Source organism: Diplotaxodon limnothrissa, linkage group LG20, assembly GCF_057381915.1.
Source record: "Diplotaxodon limnothrissa isolate DT_005_m linkage group LG20, D_limnothrissa_male_GT1.1, whole genome shotgun sequence".
In the NCBI taxonomy this organism is placed as follows: Eukaryota; Metazoa; Chordata; class Actinopteri; order Cichliformes; family Cichlidae; genus Diplotaxodon; species Diplotaxodon limnothrissa.
The window spans coordinates 30939030-30966265 of record NC_140615.1 but is presented as its reverse complement, the minus strand read 5'-3'; the positions used below and the strand labels follow the sequence as shown (position 1 = coordinate 30966265).

Genomic DNA, 27236 nt, shown 5'->3' with positions numbered 1-27236 from the left:
CAAAGGGTCTTATTATTAATTTGCAACTTGGGGGGTGTTGTTCTGAGAGGAATTCAGAATCTTTTTTTGAGATCCATAGCAGTTATGGTCTGGTTATTTGTTATTTCTTATCTTTTTGTGTCCTTCACATGCAAAAGTGTCTGGGTTGGCTTTATTATCTGTTACACGTCTTCAGTAAAAATGAAAGACAAATGGAGCATGAGGTAAATTGTTGTTAGAATAAACTCCTTTGTTTTAATTGTTGCAGGTGCCTATTCGATTCTGGCAGCATGGTGTAGTTGACATGCAGCTGCACACTGAGGTGAAGCCAGGCGCAGTGCTAGACTACGCATGTGATGAGCCTACATTGCCCCCATGCCTCATACTCACTGTGAAGGGAGCTGGATCTTCTGAGGTCACAGCTGACATGAACTTCTTCCGAGAATACAACAAACTCTACTATGAGAACTTCATCTACATCGCAGCCACGCACACTTTCTCACAGTATGGCTGAAGGAATTAAAAAGGACATAATTTTCTTTGTTTTCCTTTTTTTTAAAGTTCAAAGGTTAATTTTGTATCTGCAGGATTGTCGAGAGACGACTTGTTGGGAAGAAGTGTTTGGTGAGCTGTGCTGAACTGGTTCTAGATGTGGACACTAAGACTCAGAGGGTCATCCTGAGGAAGAAGGTAGTATATTTGTTAGGTTATACATTGTAAAATGTAAAACAGAATGCACTGATTTACAAGTCATTTAAGATAGTAATTGATTTATTTATTAGTTATTACCTTTATTTAACCTTAAAGTCTCACTGAGATAAAATCTCTTTTTCAAGGGAGACCTGGCCAGGTTAGCAGCCATATAAACTCAAAATGTCTCAAAATGAATGCAATAGAAAAAGACAAGAGCTACAATATGACGTAGATCCACATTCCCACAACATAAGACTAATGGCCTCTCAAGAAAAACGTACAAGTCTCCTCCATCACATTGCTTGTGATAAATTTAAATCTATCAATAGATGTAGCAGCTCTACTTGGAACCCCTCCCGAATTGCTAAGCTTCTCCCCCTGGCTTTAACGAGGGCCAGCCACCCTTTGGAGAAAGCTCATCTAACATCCAAGATCTAATTCTTTCAGTCACTAGCACTTGTCTATTGGTGAGTGTAGCGACTTAGATTGACCGGTCCTTATACAACCGTGCAATGGCTTGAATCTCCAGTCATAGGTGCCCTCTTTTAAAAATGGTCACATTGCTAATATCACACTTTAAATACTACCTGGAATTGTGTTAACGCATTCATCTGTGTGCAGGCTAGCTCTCCACTACTGTGAATAAGCAGCAACCCAGCAGCAAAACTTGCCATCAACTCAAGTTTTATGCACGTGTCAGGCTGATCAGAAAACCTGTTGCCATTATCTTTTCCTGTGTGTGTGTGTGTGTGTGTGTGTGTGTGTGTGTGTGTGTGTGTGTGTGTGTGTGTGTGTGTGTGTGTGTGTGTGAGAGAGAGAGAGAGGAGAGAGGAAAAAGGAAAATTATAGAAAATTCTAATCATTCTGTTTACATGGGATATTGTGCAGGAACCAGGAAAGCGTTCCCAGCTGTGGAGGATGACTGGGACTGGCATGCTTTGTCATGAAGGTTCATCTCCACCACAGAGCAAACCAGCTCAGCCACGCCCACTGGACTCCTCTCTTGTACTGGACATCGCTGGACTTGCAGCTGTTAGTGACAACAGGTTTGTTCTCTGCAGTTTAAGAATTCTCTCTCAGGAGTAATTTTCAGTAATTTAATGACCCCAGACCGTAAGCTGAGATGAACTCTGGGTGTAAGAGGTATTTCTTTACCTCTCCCAGTTTTGAGCCACTAATGCTGAGGAGGCCAGACTCACGACGCAGCACCACCCAGACATGGTACTTCAGCTCAGGCATGCTGACCTGTGGCCTGCCTCGACTGGTAGTACAGGTAGGTGCACCACCAGCTTAGCTTATTATTGTGCTTGTGTTTTTCCTTTCATGACTTTCTTCAGTTTTACACTATTCGGTGACTGGTACTCTCCAGGTGAAAGGTGGGGTTGCGGGTCTGTATGATGGAGCAGAGGTGGTTCTGGGACCAGATTCTGGACTTCTGGAGCCTAGTCTTGAGCAGCAGTTCATCAACCAGAAGATGAGGCCGGGTTCTGGGGTTCTGTCGGTCCAGGTGCTGCCAGATGGACCCACACGTGTCTTACAGGTGAAAAACCCAAAACAGGAAAGTCTAAAGAAATGACAAAAAGCTGCTCGTAAAGAATTGTTTAGACCAGGGGTCGGCAACCTGCGGCTCTTTAGTCTTTATACTGTGTATAGAGTTTGCAGTTCGTCTTGTAATCGGAAGGTTGCCAGTTCGAGCCCCGACCTGGACAGTCTCGGTTGTTGTGTTCTTGGGCAAGACACTTCACCCGTTGCCTACTAGTAGTGGTCAGAGGGCCTGGTGGCGCCAGTGTCCGGCAGTGTCTCGCCTCTGTCAGTGCGCCCCAGGGCAGCTGCGGCTACAATGTAGCTGCCATCACCAATGTGTGGGTGGATGACTGAATGTAGTGTAAAGCGCTTTGGGGTCCTTAGGGACTAAGTAAAGCACTATACAAATACAGGCCATTTACCATGGTGATCTTGAAAAAATATAAAATGATATTTTATTATTTTTCGTTGCTCAAAATAAGAGTCACACTCCCGGCTTCCGCGAGTGTGACTCGGGACTTTCAACCCCAGGTAGGCCAAGTATGGAGAAATGTAAGAAAAGAAAAATATCTGAAGAAAATAGAACATTTAATGATGCCTGGGCAGATTTATTTGCATTTACTTCTGACGAGGCCTGCCAGTATGCCTAAATTCGGACTTCGGATCCACATACGTATTTGAGCAGCTATTCCCCACTACGTTAAAAACAAAAACCGCTCGCGCCTCACAGATGACAGCTTACAGTCTTGCGTAAAGATGAAAGTGACTTCATACAGCCCCGATTTGCAGACGCTGTGCGCAGAGGTTCAGGAGCAAAAGCCCCATTGTAAACATACCACGGCAGACCCAACAATGTTTGCATGAACATGCTTTTTAGCATCTCTTTATTGACCACTTTTCACACACGGTTGCTGTACACATGCAGCTGGCTTTAGCTTTCCAGCACAGAGCCCGACACATAACACAACAGCAGAGAGAGCACAGACTTTAAGGTGGCAAGGCGTCATTGCGGATGATACTCAGGTGCGTCCACCTCTTCTGCAGAGGCATTGCAGGCCACGCCCCGCCATACACATTAACCATTTTTTAGCAGCATAGTGCTTTTTTCCATCCATCTATCCATCCATTCGCTTCCGCTTATCCTTTTCAGGGTCGCGGGGGGCGCTGGAGCCTATCCCAGCGAGAGGCGGGGTACACCCTGCAGGGTTCTCAAAATTTCAAAATTCCTGGTAGCCCTTCGGGCAGGGACTCTTCAGTTTTTGGTAGCCCAAAATAAATGTAAGTAGCCCGAATAAAAAAGAGAGCAATTTTTTTGTTTCCTTTACAATATTATACATTAAAGTATAATATTGTAAAGGAAACAAAACATTAATCAAAAAATTGTTGAAAAACCAATTACAACATTGTATAAAAATTACAATCATCAACTCAAATACTTGGTTCTAATTGAACAGAAATTTCTATGAACTTGTAAGAACTGTGTAGGACATGAATCAGTCTGTGTCAGATCCTGAATTTGAAATTTCCGCTGAAGTCACAGGTAAGAGACAAGTGGAACCAAGATCTAGGCCATTTGCTTTTTGAAGTTTGCAAAGACTGCTAAATTTTGCCAGTGGTAGTTCACTCTTTGCAACATAGTACGCTGTTCTAAACAGATTTTTCAGGTTTATTTTTAGTATGTTATTTGCAATTGGTGTTTGTTCTGGGAAAGATATTGCAGACTGAGCAATAATGCATTTCTTGCATTTCTCATGGGTTCTAATGGGGGCCTTTCTTAAAATGACTGGTCCCAGTAACAAAGGCGCTTGTCGACTCAGAAATCGAGAGAAAACCAACAACACACCCGGCAGAACATTATGTTATTTACACGGGTGCACATAAGTGGTCCGCATGTGCGCATTCGCTGTCAAAATAAAAGACGCGCACCAGATAAGGAGTTGCAACGCGCGTTTGCGTCCATATAAAAAGCACTGTTTTTGTCCGCTAGAGTGGGATTTTCACGGCGCATTCCACACCACATCTCTGTGCGTTCATCATTTGTTTGAAGCCAGCTCACCTCCTGCAACCACTTTTCCGAGAATACGTGCTTCTTTTGTGGTTCGGACTCCTTCTGACATTTCTTTGGAGGTAGAGGAACACCAAAGTAATTGCTTAAAGGAGCTTCTTCGACATCTTTAAGAGTTTTAAACAAATGTCTGTCCTCCTCCAGAAAATCTTATGTATGCAAACACGCGTTGCAAGTTCATATCTTGTGCGCGTTTTTGTTTTTTTTTTTTGACAGCGAATGCGCACCTGCTGACCACTTATGTGCACCCCTGGTTATATAGCTCGTCATATTGCAGCCACAGAAATTCTTTTGTCCATGAAACCATAAAGCTGCTTGTGGTAAGCTTTTCTTTGGCTGTCACTTCTTCACCCTGACCTGTCTTATTTGGCTCAGCAGAACTAAAATATATATCCTGCTGCTTTTACACACGCACTCACATAAGCTCAGCGATTCTCTGCGCGATCAACCTCTCACATGTTTAAGCTGCGGGAGATTTCACTTGTCATGTTTGCATAGTAAGCTAACGATTGATAAGACGATGTCAGAGGAATTGGTGCACAAATTATCATCACTCACAGATCAGTGCTGTCGCTCTCTATACACAGTTCGCACGATTGCAAAGTGAAAGCAAAAAAACAAGCGCAAATTCAAACGCGATTTCAATATGTCACATATTGACAGTGGCTCACCGATGCCAATGACATAATTACCCAGCTACATTTCTGAAAGAATGCAAAAGCATTGACATATATTTTTCCTTCCTACAATAGCCCGACGGGCAGGGCAGAGATAGATTTTGGTAGCCCGACTGGAAAAATCGCTAGCCCCAGGACATCGGGCTAGCGATATTGCGAGCCCTGCCCTGGACAGGTCACCAGTCTGTCACAGGGCCAACACACAGGGACAGACAACCATTCGCACTCACATTCATTCACACATTCACACCTAGTGACAATTTGGATTATCCAATCAACCTATCCCCACAAGCTTGTGGGGATAGGTTGCTTTTTTCCAATTATTTTTAAAATTCAGAGCAAGCCCAAAGGTGATATAAGAATGACAGCTCAGTTTTTGTTTGCTACATGGATAATTTAAGTTCAGCCTTTTAATTCATTTAAAAGATGATGTCATTCTTTTTTGTAATTTTTTTAAGAGTTCAAAATGTGTTCATTACATGAATTAAATTTTATTTTCTTTGTAGCACTTCGTGAATTTCATAAGCAACACTTTATAGCTGTTCATACAAAGCATAAAGGTAAAAAAAACAATGTATGCAGTGTTATCTTCATTTTAGATGTGAAAAAGTATTTGCGGCTCCCAGTGTTTTCTTTTCCGTGGAAACTGGGGCCAAATGGCTCTTTGGGTCTTAAAGGTTGCTGACCCCTGGTTTAGACAAATAAAAAAACACAGCAATTACAAACAGTTTCACCTAACAGGCTCTTCAAAATAATAACTAAGAAAATGCGTTCTGACAGCTTTTGTTCATCTTAAAAGGTCATACCAATAGTTTAACCTGCTTGTTTGTTGTAGTTTATTGTTGTTTTACCTGGTTTACTAGAAACCACAACGTACCAGGGAGTTATCAATCTTTTCCTCCCTACATGGCAAACTCGCCTACCCTGTAGATTAGGTGCAGTACTCTCTTCTCAAGCAACTTGGTATGTATGCTTTTTCTTTGAGTCTTTAACATACTGTTATAACATCATGATATTGACTTAATGAATGCTCAGTCATCCAGGCAAGAAAATTCCAAAAAGTTGATGCTGTTCATCCGGAGGTTTCGTCAATCATCCAAGTGTCTTCTTCTGTCTCAGCTGACTGCAGGTTTCCACAGCCTTATAAACAGTAAATTTGCACAATGAGTAAAACTAGCACCACTTGCGAAAGAGGAGCGGATCCAACAGAGACTTACAATGCGGCCAGAAGAGAGAAGGATGCCACACCGAAGGGGACAAGTGGGTGAAAAATATGTCTAACAGACGACTCATCCAAGCAGAGAAAAACAAAAGGGTTGAACTTTGCTGTGACACAGAAACAAATCCCTCTAGTGGAACTGATCACAGCCACAGAAACGGCAACATTGCAGACGTGGAGGACGTGTCCCCCGACACAAACAGAGTAGTATACTGTACACTGTTAAGTGCCGGGAGAATTGCCAGAATTTATACATCGGGGAAACCAAACAACCTCTGGCGAAGCAGATGGCACAACACTCAAAAGAGTTAAGTTGTCAGGCCAGGACTCTGCAGTCTATCTTCACCACAGTGGACACTCTTTCAGTGATAAGGGTGTACACATCCTGGACAGGGAGGAACGCTGGTTTGAGTGGGGAGTCAAAGAGGCCATTTACATGAAAAGGGAAAGACCATCTCTGAATCGAGGAGGGGTCCTAAGGGTACATCTGTCACCATCTTGCAGTGCTGTGATTGCAGCCATTCCCCAACTCTCTGTGAACTCTCTGTGGTACTCATGGACACTGATCATTAGTCATTGGCCAATGATCAGTGGTCAGTGACCAGTGGTTGTTCATGCGCAATAATGATCAAGAAACTGACCTCACAGCCCATTTTTCACAAGTGGTGCTTGTTTCAGTCATTATGCAAATGTACTGTTTATAAGGTTGGGGAAATCTGCAGTCAGCTGAGACTGAAGAAGTCACTTGAATGAGTGACGAAAGGTTTCTCCCACTGAAAACGAGATGTCTGGATGAACAGAATCAACTTTTTGGGATCATGTTATTGGGAGCAGGTCTTGACTCATTATCCTGCTCCTGAATATGCTATGGTCAATAGGACACCCCCCAGTAATTGTGTGAATCAGAAGCCTTGGGTACACTACCAACTCACTCATGTTTCCACCCTAGAGACTTGTCAATGTATTCAAGGGGCCAGAGCATGCAACACAAAACAAGTTAGAAACCTCTGACTAACATTCCTAAAAACACTGGTAGCGAACAACTGTGAGCAACAAAATGATGCACGACAGGCAAATCACTTCCTGTGTGAGCGTGCCTTAAGACAAAGAATTGAATGTTCTTGAATGATTTTAACCCATCTGAGCATGTGTTTTTTGTTTTTTTTTACTGAAGGTGGGATGGTAGAGTAACACATTTGATGTTGAAAAAAAATTGCAATTCCATAATACAGTTGTTTTTGCTTTCCAGTCTTTACTTCAGTCATTTATATTTGACCTGACTCCAGATGTTCCAAATCTGATATACAGTCTCTTTGGTTTTTCTTTTTTGTTCACACACTATAAATCTGGTAACTGCTTCTTTTATGATGTACCAGATATTTATCACTCTAATGATCCAAAAATACTTGTGAAAATATCTGAATTTCATATCTGTGAACCTCCTCAGTATTGATTTTGGTTTAAACTGCATTTTTTGCAGATCAGTGACTTCAATCAGAGGAGAATGATGAGGAGCTCACCTAGTACAGAACAGGATCGGGGCAAAGATGACGTGAAGAAGAGAGAGGCTGAGCAGGAGCTGGAGGTAAAATCATTTGAAATGCATCTATTATGCTGTAACAAAAATCTTTCACTTCAAGTGTTTATTTGTAGTGTATATATACTTCTCAATTTGGGGATTCAGATATTCTCACAGTTTAAAAAAGTGAATATGTTCTCCCAGCTCTTCATCTTTAAGAACGAAGACTGGAGGCTGTGCTTAAACTACTGGGGGATCACTCTCCACAGCCTCCCTTGAAAAATCTGTTCCATGGTACTGGATAGGAGCACAGCAGAGTGTGACGTACCAACAATGAGTCCCCCTTCCCTCTTCTGAGCTGTTTCTCTTTCCCTCTTTCTTTCTCCCCTTCTTTCCCCCAGTCAAGTCTGTCCCGTATTCAGCAAGTGAAAATAAAATAAACAATAAAAGGTGAATCAAATGGACCATTACGGCAAGGCTGGGATGGTCAATTTGGTAAAGTAAATCTGTTGGGCATCTTTCTTTGCCTTTAGACAATAATTCTGATGGCAAAAGAGCCAAACGGGACAGGCAAAAGAAAAAAAAAACAAAAAACAAAAAAAAACTGAGTATTAGCACCTCCAAATTTGAGGCCATGGCCCTTAGCTGGAATAGGGTGGAGTCCTCCACGTGAGCTGCTGCGTCATGTGAAGGAACTTAAGTATCTCAGGGTCTTGTTCATGATTGATGGGAGAAGGGAGCAAGAGACCATGGCTACAGTGATGCTCTCTGGTCTCTCTTCCTTAGAGATAGGATGAGGAGATAGTCATTTGAGAGAGTCTTAGAGAAGAGCCCCCGTTCCTCGACATCGAAAGGAGCCAGTTGAGGTGGCTCAGTAATCTGGCAAAGATGAAATGGGTGAAATGTTCCAAGCATGTCACACCAGGAGAAAGCCCCTGGATCTGCTGGAGAAATTACATCTCTTGGCGTGTCTGGGAATCCCTCAATGTTCTCCTGGTTATGCTGGATGGGGTGGGGAGAGGGTTGTCTTGCCTTCTCTCTTCCTAGCCCTACAACTCTGCCCTGAATAAGAGAAAGATGGTGAATGTGTGGATGAATATTATCTTATTATTTTCTAGAATTTTTTACATTGTTGCACTGGTCTTGGTTAGAATAGGCTTTCTAGAAAACCTTAAAATGGTTCATCTAGGAATCATACACTTCTTCTCTGTAATTATACCCAGGTGTTGGTGAACTTGGAGGAGGGGCTAGGGCTGTCTCTGGTCAACAAGGTTCCTGAGGAGCTTGTTTTTACTACGCTGTCTGGTATAGATGTCCACTTTACTCGCACTGCTGCCAATGAAGTGTTGGAGCTGAGCATCCACAATATACAGGTGAGCTTACTGCACATTTGAAAATATTTACAGTACTTAATAAACGCATTGGAGGACCACGCAGTGTGAGGTTTATTCCAGAGCTACTTTAAACGAACTGTTTCACATGCTCAGGGTAGCTTTCCATTATCTGGACTCACTTACCCAACACTGACAGTCAGGATAAGTTTCACACAAAGCTGGCTATCAACGTTAACACAAGGTTTCACTAATCTGTTTTTTTTTTCTCTTAGTTGTAGCCTCTGTGGTGTATGATAGTCTGGGAGGAAGCAAAAATTACCATGGCAACATACTGGTTTACAGTAGGAATTAAACCACCTTCGTAATACATAAAACCCAGCTTACATAAAACCCTAGAGTAAAACAGTTTTCCAGCTTCCTCTCTCTAGTACAGGACACCGCTCTGCAGTCAGGTCTCATGCCTCCCCTGACACCACACCCTGAACCCACTGCTCCACTTCTGCCCTGCAGCTGAGCCATAAATCACTTAAATTTGAATTCATGTTATTAAAAGATGCATAAATGACTTCAATTAAGCAACCAAGATTTTATTGAAATGTGTACTTTCAGCTTAAATGGGTGGCAGAATGATACAGTGGTTAGCATCATTGCCTCACAGTAAGAAAGTCCTGGGTTAGAGTCCAGACTAGGGCCTTTCCATGTGGAGTAAATGGGAAATGGACTGATTCTTATATACTGCTTTTCTACTCTACCTGAGCACTCAGAGGATTTTATACAACTTGCCTCATTCAGCCATTCATACAGGCACTTTTTTCTATGCTTCCGTGCTTTCTATCTAACACATACATTCATAGGCACAAGCCCCACATGACCTTGAATTCGAATAGAGCGGTTGATAATATAGATAAATGAATGCAAAAGATGCTTCATTTTACATTCATGTGGTATACATGCTGAAAGTTAAGAAGGAAAATTGTTTGATCCCCCTCTGAATTTGTAAGTTCACTTACAAACAAAAGAAAAGTCTCTAAATTTTGTGGTAGTTTAATTTTATTGGAGAGAGACAGAATATAAACCAAAAATCCAGAAAAACACTTCATATAAATAACAGTCAAGCACAGACGTGGATGCTTTGGAGTTGTTTCTCTGCTAAGGGTACAGGGTGACTTTGTTGTATTGAGCGGCCAATGTATGGGATCGTGTACGGTAAAATCTTGGATGAGAACCTCTTTCCCTCGGCCAGAGGGCTGACGATGGGTCATGATGGGTCTTCCAGCATGACGGTTATCCAAAACATACCAACAACATAACCTAACAAAGGAACAGCCAGATAACAAGCACATTAACATCATGGAGCCAGTCTCCAGACCTCAGTACTAGAGAAAATGTATGGAGGGAGCTAAAGCTTCAAGTTGCCAAACGGCACCAAGAAACCTAAAGGAATTAGTGTTTCTGTGGAGATCCCCCATCTCCACAGAAACACTAATTCCTTTAGGTTTCTTGGTGCCGTTAGATGTTTAATAAGATGTTTCTTGTAGGATTTTGACCCCCCCAGCCAAAATCCTACAAGAAACATCTTATTGCTGTGTTTGTGGTTTCTAAGTCATTTTAGCTTAGGCATCAAATACTTAATTCACTCAATGACATACAAATCAATTCGTAACTTTTTATGAAATATGTTTTTAAATCAAAATTAAGCTGCCATAAAAATGAGAGATTTCACATCTTTGTATTGTAAGTGAGCAAATTTACAAATAATTATTTAACTTGCTGTACTTGTGAGTCTGATAAGTGCATCTGGAAAGTATTCACAACATTTAACCTTTTCCAGATGTTGTCATATTATTCCAAAATGGATTTATTTATTTTTTTAATTTCACATTTTTACACACATACCTTATAATGACAAAGGGAAAAAGTTTTCTTGAAATTCTTGTAAATTAAAATCTGAAAATAAAAATATAATATGTACATAAGTATTCAGTCTGACACTGTGCTGTGAATGCTTTCCTCATGAACTTGTTTATGTAGTAAATGTTTCGCTAACTCTATAAATACTCTTTCTGTCACATTGTGGTTATCAGGTGGATAATCAGCTCTTGGGTACCACTCATCCTGTCATGCTGTGTGTGACTCCCAGTTCCAGTGAGAGCAGTGTAAGTGACAGTGGCCCAGCGATGCAAGTCAATTCAGTCAAGGTTCCTAGCAGCCTCATGCTTACTGACCTCTACAAGGTGAGTACCACACAGTGCTCCATCACAGGTGATCACTGGGGACTGTAGAAAAGTAAACTGATGAAACTGTCATAAAGTATATTTTTTAACTTAATCTTGATATTTTTTTTTAGAAAACATATAGCTTTGTTGTACCAGAATCTTGTGACTAAAGATGTAACCATGATATATACGCAGCACCTGATGGTGACAGCTCGTCGCTTCACTGTCATAATTGAGGAGAAGTTGCTGCTCAAGCTGCTCAGTTTCGTTGGATATGGACAGACAGATGCTGGTGGGTCTTTGTTTCAGCATCATTGTTAATAGTGGTAAGAGGCTCACCGCAAAACTGATCATTTTTATCCTTATCCAGAGCTGGAGAAGTTGGATGAAAACCTCCGTGACAAGCCCAACGAGGACACTGGACCTCACAAACGGTACTACTTTGAGAATTTGAAGATCAGCCTTCCTCAGGTCAAACTGAGTGTCTTCACCTCTCACAAGCTGCCTGCTGAACTCAAGGTAACCAGACACTGATCTTTTTTTATAACCAAGCTTGAAATCATTCTGATAATGCAAAGTGGTGGTGCCTTTGATAGAGAGCAACATGTCCAAAAACCAAAGCTTAATGGTAGACATAACCACTCAAAAGTTTTATTTTCTTAAAGCAGTTGCTCAGCATTTTGAGAATATTTTCTTCTTTTCCTTAATATGCTGTTTACATGTAAATACAATTTAATTAACCTAACCAAGTATAAAAATTGGAGTAGCTTGGATCTTTATAAATAATAAAGCTAAATTAATTGTTTAAAGTTGAAAACGTCTTTGTAGGGCAGATGAAATCTTAAAGGATTGATATAACAGTAGACAGGCACCAGTTCTGTGTAGCTCTCACTCGTGCTGCCAACAGCAGCAATATTTAGGTGGGAGATATCCACATGAATACTAGGACACAAGGTTTCCAACCAGAACATCGTATTCTGTCACAGGAGATCAGTGCTTTTCATTTCTTACATTAAATACTTAAATACTTATAATGTTATGTGTGATCAGCTGGTTTTCACACCATAAAATTGTGACTTTGCCGATTATTAATTAATTAATTTTAAAGCTGTCACCATATTGGGTTTTGGAGCCTGGAGAGTACATCTGGAGCTCGATATGGAGTGCTACGTTATCAGCTAACAGTTGGTAGCTCATTTACCAAGGGGCATCTATAAACTGCTTGATGCAACACATGCACACACACACACACACACACACACACCTGTGCATATCTGCTGATTAGATAAATCTGTTAAAATAGTACCAAATGGCGCCAAAAACCCAAACGTTGTTAAAAGGTCCAGATCATTGACAGTTAGCCGAGGTGAAGTCAGACAGCTGCTAGCTAAAGCACTACACAGGTACACCTGGCAATCCAAGCAGCCAAGCCACTGACTAACCAACGTCCAAATGGGAGATTTATCGTAAAAAACACATTACTTCCCATATAGTTGTTACTAGGGAGAGATGGACGGCAACATATTTTTTTACCAAGCTGTTTTGTATCAGGCTGTCCGTGGGCCCCTGAGGCTGCCTTTTGTTTCAGACCACCACTCCCAACAAACATAGATGTTTACATCAGCGCTGTAACTTGCACTATTTTATCAACCGATTCACACTATAAACAGTGTTTGCCTCTTATCTGTATTTAATTATTTAATTTAATAACGGTACAGTACTCTTGGTAACCATTGTCCTTCATGTAAATATGTAAAAATTGTGCATGTTTCTGTTCTTTGTCATGTGTACTGTTTGTTTGTATATGTGTCTTTCTTGCTGCTGTTACACCCAAATTTCCCCTTGTGGGACAATTAAAGGATTATTCTATTCTATTCTAATGTGGTTAAAGCCTGACTTTGCAGGCACTCTGCATTTGTGGCATAAAACAATTCAAGTATCTGAGAGCTGCCATGCTACTGCCTCATATTATTACATGATTTGTTTTTCTTTTCCTTTTTTTTGGTCATTTTAGGCCCTGAAAGGTACCCTGGGCTTTCCTCTAGTTCGCTTTGAAGATGCAGTCATCAACATGTACCCATTCACAAGAGTGCATCCCTATGAAACACAGGAGATCATCATCAATGACATCCTTAAGCACTTTAGAGAGGTAACAGGCTTTATATACGTGTGTGTGTGTGTGTGTGTGTGTGTGTGTGTGTGTGTGTGTGTGTGTGTGTGTGTGTGTGTGTGTGTGTGTGTGTGTGTGTGTGTGTGTGTGTGTGTGTGTGTGTGTGCGCGCGCGTGCTTAGCATAGTGGTAAGAATGTCTGTATCAAGTAAGGGTCCCTAGGCTAGAACTCCCATGCTAACCAATCCTACCTCTGATATGAGCGAGAGACTGAAGCCATACCGGCTCAGACGTCGCCCAGATTAATAATGTCCCGCGTCAGGTGTTGAGGAACCAGGACACACTGATGAGAAGTGAGCTTCTGGAGCAAGAAGGTGCAAGTAGACAAGAGATGAGAATAGGACACTGTTGGAACACTACTATACAAGTAACTCCAGTGGAAGTGGTCACATGAACATGATGAGGGACCTATGGAATCTTCGATATCCAGCATCCAGTTTGATGGCAAAACAACTAGTAGCTCAGTGTTCCAACATTCAGAAGAAGGTAACTGCTCTCACTGTAAGAGACTGACGAGGTACAACAAAAATGCTACACCAAGGACGACAGGTCAGAGGGGAGATATCATAACCCCCATCTGACATTTGGTACCAAACCCCAAGTATGAAGGAAGAAGGAGTGTTGAGTGTGAGAGGTGCTGACCTGAAAGATAGGATTATGGCAAAGCTGGAAACTTGGACCCTCCATAGCCGGTTACCAAGACCACGTGAAGTACCCTCTGAAGATCTACTAGATGATGGACAATTCCTACTGCAACCATCACCACAGCCTATCAGCTGATCTACACCACCATAAATAGAACAGTTGAACAATGGTAAACAGGGATTTGTGTTGTTGTGTGGAACTGTAACTTCAGGTTTATATGAAATGGTAATTATGAGGCAATATGTTTTAGGTCATTTTACAGATAAATGCAGTAGTATTGTAATGAATAGTGTAGCAAAGTATTATCCTGCATTACTTTTAAGAAAAGTGTTCTGTGTAATACTTTTTTGAGTAATGATCCCAACGCTGATAGCAACAAAGAAGGTAAATCCCTCCAACATGGACAAACATTTGACCCACAGCATGTAATTAATTTGCATTAATGTAATGTCTCAGTGGTGACTCTCAAAATGTAGCAAATGAGAATCGATAAGTAATAATGATAATGGAATAACTACATTCTTATCAATTCTTATTCCCATCCCAAGCTGCCTAAGACAGTTCAGGCTGTGTTGAAAAATACCAAATATAGACTTTCAAGCTTTGTGAAATTGTACAACTTCTGTTCTTGCCTTATATACTGCATTTTTATATATATATATATATATAAAAAAAAAAAAACACCCAGCACGCCCCTGCGGGCGGTTTATCCTTCAAGCTCGGGTCCTCTACCAGAGGCCTGGGAGCTTGAGGGTCCTGCGCAGTATCTTAGCTGTTCCCAGGACTGCGCTCTTCTGGACAGAGATCTCCGATGTTATTCCCGGGATCTGCTGGAGCCACTCGCCTAGCTTGGGAGTCACCGCACCTAGTGCTCCGATTACCACGGGGACCACCATTACCTTCACCCTCCACATCCTCTCGAGCTCTTCTCTGAGCCCTTGGTATTTCTCCAGCTTCTCGTGTTCCTTCTTCCTGATATTGCTGTCATTCGGAACCGCTACATCGATCACTACGGCCGTCTTCTTCTGTTTGTCTACCACCACTATGTCCGGTTGGTTAGCCACCACCATTTTGTCCGTCTGTATCTGGAAGTCCCACAGGATCTTAGCTCGGTCATTCTCCACCACCCTTGGGGGCATCTCCCATTTTGACCTCGGGACTTCCAGGTTATACTCTGCACAGATGTTCCTGTACACTATGCCGGCCACTTGGTTATGGCGTTCCATGTATGCCTTGCCTGCTAGCATCTTGCACCCTGCTGTTATGTGCTGGATTGTCTCTGGGGCATCTTTACACAGCCTGCACCTGGGGTCTTGCCTGGTGTGATAGACCCCAGCCTCTATGGATCTTGTACTCAGAGCTTGTTCTTGTGCTGCCATGATTAGTGCCTCTGTGCTGTCTTTCAGTCCAGCTTTGTCCAGCCACTGGTAGGATTTCTGGATATCAGCCACCTCCTCTATCTGCCGGTGGTACATACCGTGCAGGGGCCTGTCCTTCCATGATGGTTCCTCGTCTCCCTCCTCTTTCTTGGGTTTCTGCTGCCTGAGGTATTCACTGAGCACTCAGTCAGTTGGGGCCATCTTCCCAATGTATTCTTGGATGTTCGTTGTCTCATCCTGGACTGTAGTGCTGACACTCACCAGTCCCCGGCCCCCTTCCTTCCGCTTAGCGTACAGCCTCAGGGTGCTGGACTTGGGGTGAAACCCTCCATGCATGGTAAGGAGCTTTCTTGTCTTTATGTCAGTGGCTTCTATCTCCTCCTTTGGCCAGCCTATTACCCCAGCAGGGTACCTGATCACGGGCAGGGCGTACGTGTTGATGGCCCGGATCTTGTTCTTACCATTCAGCTGACTCCTCAGGACTTGCCTGACCCTCTGCAGGTACTTGGTGGTTGCAGCCTTTCTAGCGGCCTCTTCATGGTTCCCATTTGCCTGCGGGATCCCCAGGTACTTGTAACTGTCCTCTATGTCTGCAATGTTGCCTTCTGGTAGTTCAATCCCCTCAGTTCTGACTACCTTCCCTCTCTTTGTTACCATCCGACTACACTTCTCCAGTCCGAACGACATTCCAATGTCATTGCTGTATAGCCTGGTAGTGTGGATCAGTGAATCGATGTCTCGTTCACTCTTGGCATACAGCTTGATGTCATCCATGTACAGGAGGTGGCTGACAACTGCTCCGTTCCGTAGTCGGTATCCGTAGCCAGTCTTGTTAATGATCTCACTGAGGGGGTTCAGGCCTATGCAGAACAGCAGTGGGGACAGAGCATCTCCTTGGTAGATCCCGCACTTGATGGTGACTTGTGCTATGGGCTTGGAGTTGGCCTCTAGTGTTGTACGCCACATCCCCATTGAGTTCCTGATGAAGGCTCTTAGGGTCCCATTGATCTTGTACAATTCTAGGCATTCCAGTATCCAGCTGTGGGGCATTGAGTCATAGGCCTTCTTGTAATCAATCCAGGCAGTGCACAGGTTGGTCAGTCTGGTCTTGCAGTCTCGGCTGATTGTTCTGTCTACCAGTAGCTGGTGTTTTGCGCCTCTGGTATTCTTGCCAATTCCTTTCTGTGTCCCACTCATGTATTGACCCATGTGCCTGTTCATCTTAGCCGATATGATGCCTGACAGGAGCTTCCATGTAGTACTGAGGCAGGTTATTGGTCGGTAGTTGGAGGGGACCGGTCCCTTCTTGGGGTCCTTGGGGATCAGGACCGTCCGACCTTCGGTTAGCCATTCCGGGTGTCTCTCGTTAACTAGCAGCTGGTTCATTTGTGCTGCCAGACGCTCGTGGAGTGCAGTCAGCTTCTTTAGCCAGTAGGCGTGAACCATGTCGGGCCCTGGTGCTGTCCAACTCTTCATACTGGAGACCCTTTCTTGGATATCTGCCACTGTGATGGTTACTGGACCCTGTTCAGGGAGGTCGCTGTGGTCTGCCCTCAGATCCACTAGCCACTGAGCATTGCCGTTATGGGTTGCGTCCTTCTCCCATATGCTCTTCCAGTATTGCTCCGTCTCCAGCCTTGGTGGTGCTGTTCTCTTATTATTGTTCCCTTGCCACTGAGAGTACACCTTTGCTGGTTCTGTGGAGAACAGCTGGTTTATTCTCCTGCCTTCTATCTCTCTGGTGTACCTCCTCAAGCGGCTGGCCAAGGCTGTGAGTCTTTGCTTGGCAGTTTCCAAGGCCTCAGGTATGGACAGCTTGCTGTATTTCTTATGCACCTTCTTTGTCGCACCTTGCTGCAACTCCGTTAGTTGGCTAACCTCCCTCCGTGCTACTTTGATCTTGCCCTCTAGCCTCCTTCTCCATGGAGGGTACTGCCCCTTGTGGCTGTTCAACTTGTAGCCAAGCATCTCACTGATCACTGCTGCCGTATTGTAGATCAGCTTGTTAGTGTCGGTAATCGTGGTTGTAGGTATTGCCCGTAGTGCTGCATTAACATCATCTAGCAGACCTTCTGAGGGTACTTCACGTAATCTTGGTAACCGGCTACGGGGGATCCAGGTTTCAAACTTGGCCATTATCCTATTTTTCAGGTCAGTTCCTCTCGCACTCAACGATCCTTCTCCTATCGCACTTGGGGCTATGTACCCAATCTCGGGTGGGGGTGATGATATCTCCCCCCTGACCTGGCGTCCTGACTCCTCCTTGCCGTAGCATTTGTGTTGTACCTCGTCAATCTCTAGCTGTGAGAGTAGTCCCTTCTTTCGAATGTTGGAACACTGAGCTACTAGTTGTTTCGCCGTCATTGCGGATGTTGGGTATCGAAGAATCCATAGGTCCGTCATCCTATTCATGTAGCCCCTTCCGCCAGGGTTACTTGCGTAGTAGCATTCCAACAACGCCCTGTTTTCGTCTCTTGCCCACCGATGCCTTCTTGTTCCAGTAGCCCACTTTTCGTCAGGGTGCCCTGGTTCCTCAACACCTGACGCGGACCTTGTTGATCCGGGCGACGTCCGAGCCGGCATGCTTTCATATTTATCTGTCTCGCTCATGTCTGCGGTAGGCTTACTTAGCATAGGGGGTCTAGCCTTAGGACCCTTACTGGATACAGACGCCCCAGGCAGGAATCGAACTTGCGATCCTGGGTTCCAAAGGCGTGGATATATATATATATATATATATATATATATATATTTTTTTTTTTTTTTTTTTTTTTTTTTTTTTTTTTTCAATGAAAGGCTGCAGCTATTATATCCCATTTTCATAGCAAACTATAAAGAAATGTGGTGGGCTCAGGAATTTTGCACAGTACTACATGTCAACAGAGATTTCATTTAGAAGAATTTAGTAGAACAACAAAAAATATATAAAAAAATTAAAACTGCAACAATTCTAAGCTGTTAAAGTGTTTATAAAAAAATGTTTTTAAATCCACTATAAGTTATCACATAGACAACTATGTCATGTGCTGTGGTAGACAGTGTAGCTTGTGTCAGAGCCTTACAGTGCAGTGTTGTCTTTATGTAGGAGCTCATCAGTCAAGCGGCTCAGATACTTGGGTCTGTGGACTTCCTGGGGAACCCCATGGGCCTCCTAAATGACGTCTCTGAGGGCATGACTGAACTCTTCAAACATGGCAATGTGGGTGGTCTCATACGCAGTGTAACCCACGGTGTGTCCAACTCTGCAGCCAAGGTATGTATATCTTAGGTTTGTTTCACGGTGCCTCTCACTTTTTAGGTTTGGTTAAAATCAGATAAACTTTATTCACCCCCAAAATTCAGGGAATTCTGTATTTCTGTGATATTTTTATATAGTTTATATACCCTGGTCATTAGGTATGAATGTCATCTTTTAATCATTTCTTTTAACTTTCTTTTTCCAGGTTAGAATGATTGTGCAGCATCTCTAATGAGATTAAAAAAAACAAGATTCGGATACACAACTTCAAATTTATTTAGGATTTTCTGCAAATCCACACATGATCAAAAATATACATAAAGCCTCAAATATATACATAGACATTAGAAGAGTTAAGTAAGTTTTGTTGTTTAGGTGTATAATGTCCAGCCAATGACAGCAGATCGTCATTTAGTTTTAGTCATAATTTAGGCATCTAAATTCTTTTAATTCGTTTTTGTTGATTAAATATTCTAAGATTATAGTAGATTAAATCTGAAATGATTTAATCATTTAATCAAGCTCTGCCCAGGTGTCACTGTGGATGATTCAAATTCGGTGGCAGCATATTCACCTTGTGGACGTAGCACCTGGTTCATGAGCTGTTGGAAAGTGGCTGGGGCTCCGAACAAGCCAAAAGGAGGTGTGAAAAATTTGTACAAACCATATGGAGTAGAGAAGGCCATTTTTTTCCTTAGACTGCAGAGACAAGGGAATGTGCCAGTATTCCTTGGTTAAATCCAGTGTTGTAAAAAAAAGTGAGCAGTGCCTAACCGGTCCGTGAGCTCGTCAACCCAGGGCATGGGCTACGCATCAAGCTGTGACATTTCACTTGTGCGAGACATGAACGATGTGCCCTGGTCGATCAGTATGTCTTTCTGGAGATGACCTGAAACGGCACCTGCGCCACACTCTTTGCAGAAATGGTGCATAGAACCAGTCCATTTATAGTGTGGTGGGACTCTACTTTGTTTGTCAGTTTGCAGGGACTTTATCAGATGGGCTGGGAAAGACTATGGACAATCGGCACCAGAATGAACGAGAGTACATCAGATACCACGGAGCCACCAGTGGAGAGCACCTGGTAGCAGGGATTCATGGATTGGCTCACGGTACAACTTCAAAACTCTTCTTTGTCTGGTTAATGCTACCACTAGTTGATAAAAGATTCATTTAATTAGTGTCTGAATGAAGAGCCTCCCAAACCCTTAAAAATGTAATTTATGTAAATTCTGTTGTCCGTATGCTAAAATGCTAAAAAAAAAAAAAAAAGTGGTGGGGAGAACAAATTATTGTTGAAACAAAAGATTTAAGATCAAACAATACAGATTACTGAATGAAAGATGACACTAAAATGATAATTGTTAATAGAAAATATTTGAGCCCTTTGGAATAAGTGATGTTTCAGAATTGATTTTTACATAATTTGAGCTGATCTTCAGATGACAGAATTATTAGCCCCCTATGGAAATTGTGAAAAGTTGAAAAGTGCTGTTTAATGGAGCAAGGAATTTTTTAACTATTATCCACTGTCAGGGTTCCTGGGTCGTTGACCCAGTGATTTCAGTTTGCTCATGTTCAGTTTAGTTCGCCACATTAATGTTCTCACTTCCTGTTTTTTCCCCGTGTCAGCTTGTCTCCCATGTCATTAGTCAGATTATGTTCAGCCCTGTACTCACCTGTTTCCAATCATTGTCATCATTCAACCTGTGTATTTAAGTTCCTCGGTTTCACCAGTTTTTTGTCATGTCATTGATGTTATGTCGTCGTTCCCGTTAGTGCTCAGTTATTTAGCCAGCCACTCAGTCTTTCAGTCAGCTAGTCAGTTCTGCCGTTCCTGCGTTGTTCATTCACCCACTCCAATAAATCCTCATCATTTCTGCACCGTGAGTCCTGCGTTTGGGTCATCTCTTCCACGCCTCCACACACAACCTCTGACATCCACAAAGGGCGAAAATATGGAACAGTAGTGAACCTTCCCAAGAGTAGCTGGGCAACCAAACTTACACAGCGCAGCAACGACTCATCCAAGAGCCTCAGAACAACATACCAGAAACATTACTCACATGAAATATCAAAGTTACGGATTGCCTACATTAAACTAAAGACCCACTGCCTGCTCCCCTTGAAGCTAGCATTTTTGCAAGTTTGTACATCCTTTTAAATACACGTTCTGTCCTCTCTCAGGTATCATTGGAGGCATGACGAGCATCATCACTTCCACAGTGGAGGGTGTGAAGACGGAGGGTGGGGTCGGTGGCTTCTTCTCTGGCCTGGGTAAAGGCCTTGTTGGTACTGTGACCAAACCGGTGGCTGGAGCTCTGGACTTTGCATCAGAGACAGCCCAGACAGTCCGTGATATGGCTAGTCTAAGTAATCATAGGTGGGTTAAGTCTGTTCTCTGTAGTATTCGAATCCAAAACATTCTTTTATTTTGTTAAAGTCAGTTTTATTATATAACCTCAACCTGAACATGCACCAGCTTATATTTTGACCATGTGCACACGGATTCTCTCCAAGCAGATTAGGCCACTCTGCGGTGGGGAATACTCTTCATTTCAGTAGATGTTTTTCTGATAGTGGTGAAAGTAAGTTTAAGGATATTATTCCTCCACTATCCACTATCTCCTTCAATGCCTTGTGCCCACACAGTGCAGAGCAACTACTTAAACTCTATGCCCCCAGACATCAATTATCTTATTAAATGTATTACATGTTTGGTGCATACAAGTCTGGATACTGTGGCTCCTCTGAAAAGGAAAGATGTAACTGAAATGTGCAATCTACATTTAGCCTGAAGATACTTTGAAATACTTTGTTACTCTATAAAAAAGCTCCCTGTGAAGCTAGAACATCTTACTGTTCATCACTGATTGAAAAAAAAATAATAGCAACCTTAGATTTCTCTTCAGCGCAGTACAGCTTTCAGTATCACTGAAGTTTATTTAGACTCTTTTTCTCCAACCTCAGTAATTATTACTTCAGTAATTCCAAAACATCAACATGTGTTTTAGACCATATTCCTACAAGACTGCTCAATGAAGTCCTGCCATCCTACAATCTTTCACTCTTAAACATGCCTATCTCTATTAATGACCTCGGTACCACAGACTTTCAAGCTAGCAGTGATTAAACCACTACTCAAAAGCCATCGCTTTACACATCTGTCTTAGCTAATTATAGACTCTCTAATTAAAGACAATCTCCAACTTTCCTGTTATCTTAAAAATGGTTGAAATAGTAGCTGTAAAACAGCTAACAGATCATCTGCAGGGGAATGGTTTATTCAAACAGTTTCAGTCAGGTTTCAAAACTCATCACAGCACAGAAACAGCTTTAGGCTACGTTCACACTGCAGGTCTTAATGCTCAATTCCGATTTTTTGATCAAATCCGATTTTTTTGTCTCCTCGTTCACACTACAAATAAAATGCGACAGCAAACGCGCTCTAGTGTGAACGCTCAAAGCGGCCCGCATGCGCAAAAGAAGATGTCACACACAACGCGCTCTGTTTAGACCAAGAACAAACAGTATTGTTTGACTGATGGCCGTTAATATAAAGACTTCGGACTTTACGTTTCCCAATTTTTGCTTTAAGTTATTTTGTTATTTACATAATAATGTAAATAACCTAATAATGATCCTTATTGCTGTTTAAGAGAGGAGCGGTGCTTCAAAGGATAGCTGCAGATTTCTGTCAGAATCTGCAGATTATACAGTACAAATAAAATGTTTACGTTGTCTTCCCAACAGTTTCACTGACATCTACACTGGATGGCTAGGAAGCGTTCGCGATGTCTTCTCGGGCGCTGATAATTGGCTTCAGTCTTGTGTCGGTGACGTAAAAGGCGGATTTAATGCGACTTGACCGTTCAAACAGCAGTCGCTTTCTAAAACATCGGATATGTATCGGATTCAGTACCACATACGAAAGTGACCCAGATCGGATTTGAAAATATCGGATTTGCGCCGTTCACACTGTCATAGCATGATCGGATATGGGTCGCATAGGGTCAAAAAAATCGGATTTGATGCGCTTTCGCCTGCAGTGTGAACGTAGCCTTAGTGGAGGTTACAAATGATCTTCTTATGGCCTCTTACAGTGTGCTTCTTCTTTAGCTACTCCTTTGTTGCCTTGGTGGTATGTTTTGAGTCATTGCCATGGTGGAAGACTCATCCACGATCGGTCTTCACTGTTCTAGTTGAGGGAGGGAGGTTCTTGTTCAGGTTTAAATGGGTTAGTTGATGTCAGAAAGTTGTTTTTTGGTTTCATCTGACCACAGCACTTTCTCCCAAGCCTTCTCTGAACCATTTAGACCAGGGGGGCCAAACCTACGGTCAGCGATACAATTATATCTGGCACGCAAGATCATTTCATATGTCAGTTGTTAATGGTCCATCGGTATGTGGGAGCCAATCTTCAGCCCTGCTGAGAATCAAGAAGAAATTCCTGCTAAGTATTACCAGCATGTAGACTTTCCAATGTGCGGCCATAACTTCCTGGATCAAATTTACACCTCAACGTCTCCAGTCTCCCTCAGAATGCTGTTGAAGTTCTGCCATAGACCTGGCAGCAGGCGTACGTTTTATGTGTGCCAGGTCTGTCCAGCATCCTCCCCCGCCACCTGATCCAACTCACCACCAGGTGTTGATCAGTTGACAGCTCAGCCCTTCTCCTTACCTGAGTGTCCAGAACATATGGCTGCAGGTCTGGTGATATGATTACAAAATCAATCATCAACCTGCGACCTAGGGCAGCTGCGTGCACTTATGGACACCCTTATGTTCAAACATGGTGTTTGTTATGGACAAACTGTGATTTGCACAGAAGTCCAACAACAAAACACCACTCTGGTTTAGATCCAGGAGGCCGTTCTGCCCAATCACGATGCTCCAGGTCACTGTCGTTGCCTACATGAGCGTTGAAGTCTCCCAGTAGGACAAAAGAGTCCTCAGGTGGAGCACCCTCAAGCACCCTGCCCGTTCGGCGCATAAGCACAATTGACAGTCAGGACCCGTTCCCCGACCCTAAGGCACAGCTTCATTTTTGTCTAATGTTCTTAGAACTGAAATATCCTGAATCGTTCTTGTTCTTGGAAGTGTTTACATTCTGCTGCTATGTCGTTCAGGCTCACTGTGCAGCGTGTGAGGAAGCCCCGCTGCTGTAAGGGACCCCAGGGTCTGCTGCCTCGATACTCAGCCACACAGGCGGACGGTCAGGAGCAACTGTTCCACCTCACAGACAACATTCACTCCGAGTTGTGAGTGTAACTCAGTTCATTGTGTGTTCTTACAGTTGATTGCCTGCAGATTCAGCAAAGCTTAATGTTTTATTTCCTACAGCTTCATTGCTGTTGAGCCCATCGACACGTACTGCGTACTCATCTCCTCGAAAGTTGTCTACTTCCTGAAGCCAGGTGACTTCGTGGATCGTGAGGCCATCATTCTGGAGGTCAAATACGATGACCTCTACCACTGTCTGGTATCTAAGGATCATGGGAAGGTATATGTGCAACTCACCAAGAAGGCTGAGAATACTAGCAGTGGAGTGGCAATTCCCGGTCCTTCCCACCAGAAGCCCATGGTGAGTTTTCGGTGACATTTTTGGATTGTTCCAGTGGTTTTGATTGATTCAAATTAGACAAAAATACTGTCTCATTTCTCTTTAAGCAGATAGTTTGCATTAGACCAAGCAGGACAAATAAAAGCCAGACACAGATTCATTCACAGAAGAAGAAACCAATCCACTATGTTTTTTATTTTGTGTCCTGTGTGATACTCAAACAACTACACCCATCAATATGGTTTACTGCAGAAAAAGAGACTCCTAATTTCCCTTTGAACATCTTCTGCAGTATGTTTGGTAACTAAGAATATAACTTCATCTTAGTAGCCATGTAAGTGTCTGGTGCTTACCCTCTGATCATGTGTCATCACAAGTAGGGATGTTCCTGCCGACTAATTTCCTAAATCGACTAAGCAAGTGGGAAAATGAGACTAATAGACCAATTTAAAACTAAGAAACACTCATATACAGGGCTCTAGACAAACTTTTTGCCACGGTTGCACTGGTGAGCACTTTGCGCACCAGTGTACTTTTTGCGCACCAGCACAAAAGTTAGGTGCACCCAAATTTTTCAACCGCATTGCTTAACACCACAGTTTTACATGTGCACTTTTTGGGGGGGGGGGGGGAATTGCTGTCCATACAGACAATTGATTTGTAAACAATTAATTAACAATCTTGTCAACACAAAGTTCTTTATTTGGAGCACATTTCTACAAGAAAGATAAGTTACTGAAAAAGCAGTGAGCCACCTTCTCCACCTTATCTGGGAAAAAACACTTCATTCCCAATCCAGTGTGTCCTGGGTCTACCCCGTGGCCTCCAGTTGGAACCCAGGAGGCAACCGCATCAACTGGCTCATTTCGATATGTAAGAGTAGCAGCTCTACTGTGAACTCCTCCCAAATGACTGAACTCCTCACCCCATGCTAAGGGAGAGCACATCCACCGCCTGAAGAAAGCTAATTTTCCCATTTCGATTATCATAATATCAAGAACATTGATATAACTGCTTTCTCCCATTTAATTGAGTCTTCCTAGCAGAGACAATTTATCTACTCCTGATGAACTGGTGTCTCACTGCAATTATGGACTCCAGTCTTATGGATATTTTTGCTCCTTTAAAAACCCAGTGTCTCCTTTATCCACTCTGCTGGGTGGAATTTGACCCACTTCCCACTTAGGAGGCTAAATCCTACTTATCCTTACTCTTTCCTTTAATAGCAGACATTATTCATTCTTCCCTAATCTCTGCTTTTTTCCTTTACCTCTTAAAACAGCTGTGATAATTCCAACTCTCAACAAACCTGATGCAGACCCTTCCAACCTAAATAATTTGTGTCCAATTGCTAATTTACCTTTTCTTTTGAAAACTTGCTGTTTAGATCTACTCTCACCTTCCTAACAATCGTCTGTTTGAGCATTTTCACTCTGGTTTTTGGTCACTTCACAGTAGTGAGACAGCCCTGGTCAAAATCACAGATGATACTCTTATGGCAGCTGACTCTGGGCAGACACCCATGGGCTTCAGAGCTGTCAGCATGCAGTCAAGTCTATAGAGTGTTGATCTACTCATGTTATTCAGGTGTGTTGCAGCAAAAAAAGTAAACGTTTGGGGACACCAGCCCTCCAGGACTGGAGTTTGACACTTTATAATAATGGTTTGGGGAAGCCTGCAGATACAAAATTCAAGGTCTTAGAAGTACTCCCCACCTACATAATGTGATGATAACATTGCAGAGGTCAAGTTGTGGGTTAGAAGACCAAAATAACTTTCTTTAATCCCGAACCTTCATGAGCTAGGATTCTTTTTCAATCAGATAATGAGATACACTTCAGCTGAATTTTTAAAATCCATGTCATTTTAAATTGTAAGAAGTTGTCTAATTTAGTTCTCCAATTTCAGTGACTGGTGGCTTATAGGACCAGTTTTCATTCAAATTGTTCTGTCTCTTCCCAACTTCAGTGTTTTCATTCTTTGACGCTCCTTCCGTAGGTCCATGTGAAAAGCGAGAGCCTCGCCATCAAAATATCTCAAGAAATCAACTACGCCAAGAGTCTGTACTACGAGCAACAGCTCATGCTTCCTTCCACTGAGAATGAGGACTGCTTACTGCTTGAATCCTGATCAGGACTTTTGGAGATGGTGTCTGCAGGATTGTGGGGCATTTAATTGATTTTTGCAGATAACAGTTTTTTTAAATCTGTTTTGACAAACAGCAGTAAAGGGTACTGGGTACAGATACGTGACCTGATGTTTCAGAAAGCACAGACATGTACAGGATAGAAAAAAAATAAAACTTGCACTGCAGTGTTCTTTTCACTGTGTATATGTAGAAAGCCCTTGTACTGCATTTGGCCTTTGCATTTATGACTTTTATGGCTGTAGTTGTACACATTCCACAACAGTTCTATATATTTGTGACTAGACTTAAATGTAAATAGAGCTGCATACCAAGAGTATAAATTGTTGTACATACTCTATTATGATGAAATATAGAAAGTCACAACTAAAGTGGATTATGTAAGAAACTGCCTTTACAAATGTATTTTGTGTAAGAGTCTATTAGAGATGGGGACATTGATTTGCACTGACATTGGGGTGGGACATGCAGCCCCCTCATCCTTTCAATTATACACACTGGAGTGTCCGTCATCGCCTACACTGCTTTTTACAATCATAAATCTAATGTGTCTAATTTTATTTAGCTACCCTTTTTTAATGACCTCATAATGAGACTTCTAACCAAACTTTAAAGCAAAGTGAGGGCTTCCTTTTTACCTTTTACTCTGAGCAGCCCCATACGATAGGAAGCCACTGTTTGCAGGTGTGCGTGCGTTATCACAGGCCTGTCAGAGAGATGACACACTCGGTCTGTGATCCTGTTAAAATGGTAAGATTTAAATAGACACTACTTCAAATAAAGCACCAGATTGCAGTACTCACTGTGGGGAACGCATTATTTTCCGACTCATTCAAAACACACATTTCCATTGTTGACTTCTTGCTTGTC

The 27236-nt window shown here is 42.6% G+C and overlaps 1 protein-coding gene across 2 annotated transcripts in view; it reads left to right on the top strand.

Moving 5' to 3' along the window:
- vps13d (vacuolar protein sorting 13 homolog D) overlaps positions 1-27156 on the top strand; it is a 76797-nt gene extending 49641 nt beyond the window's left edge. For both annotated transcript variants that reach the window (XM_085345290.1, XM_085345289.1), the window contains exons 54-70: positions 248-483; positions 567-669; positions 1561-1718; positions 1837-1945; positions 2042-2212; positions 7638-7742; positions 8900-9049; positions 11095-11244; positions 11422-11518; positions 11597-11745; positions 13241-13375; positions 18505-18672; positions 19637-19769; positions 20845-21040; positions 23787-23918; positions 24001-24241; positions 26219-27156. In XM_085345290.1, the coding sequence (XP_085201416.1) occupies positions 248-483; positions 567-669; positions 1561-1718; positions 1837-1945; positions 2042-2212; positions 7638-7742; positions 8900-9049; positions 11095-11244; positions 11422-11518; positions 11597-11745; positions 13241-13375; positions 18505-18672; positions 19637-19769; positions 20845-21040; positions 23787-23918; positions 24001-24241; positions 26219-26350 (2565 nt within the window). In that variant the 3' untranslated portion in view covers positions 26351-27156. The remainder of the gene's footprint in view (positions 1-247; positions 484-566; positions 670-1560; positions 1719-1836; positions 1946-2041; positions 2213-7637; positions 7743-8899; positions 9050-11094; positions 11245-11421; positions 11519-11596; positions 11746-13240; positions 13376-18504; positions 18673-19636; positions 19770-20844; positions 21041-23786; positions 23919-24000; positions 24242-26218) is intronic.
- The last annotated feature ends 80 nt before the right edge of the window (positions 27157-27236 follow it).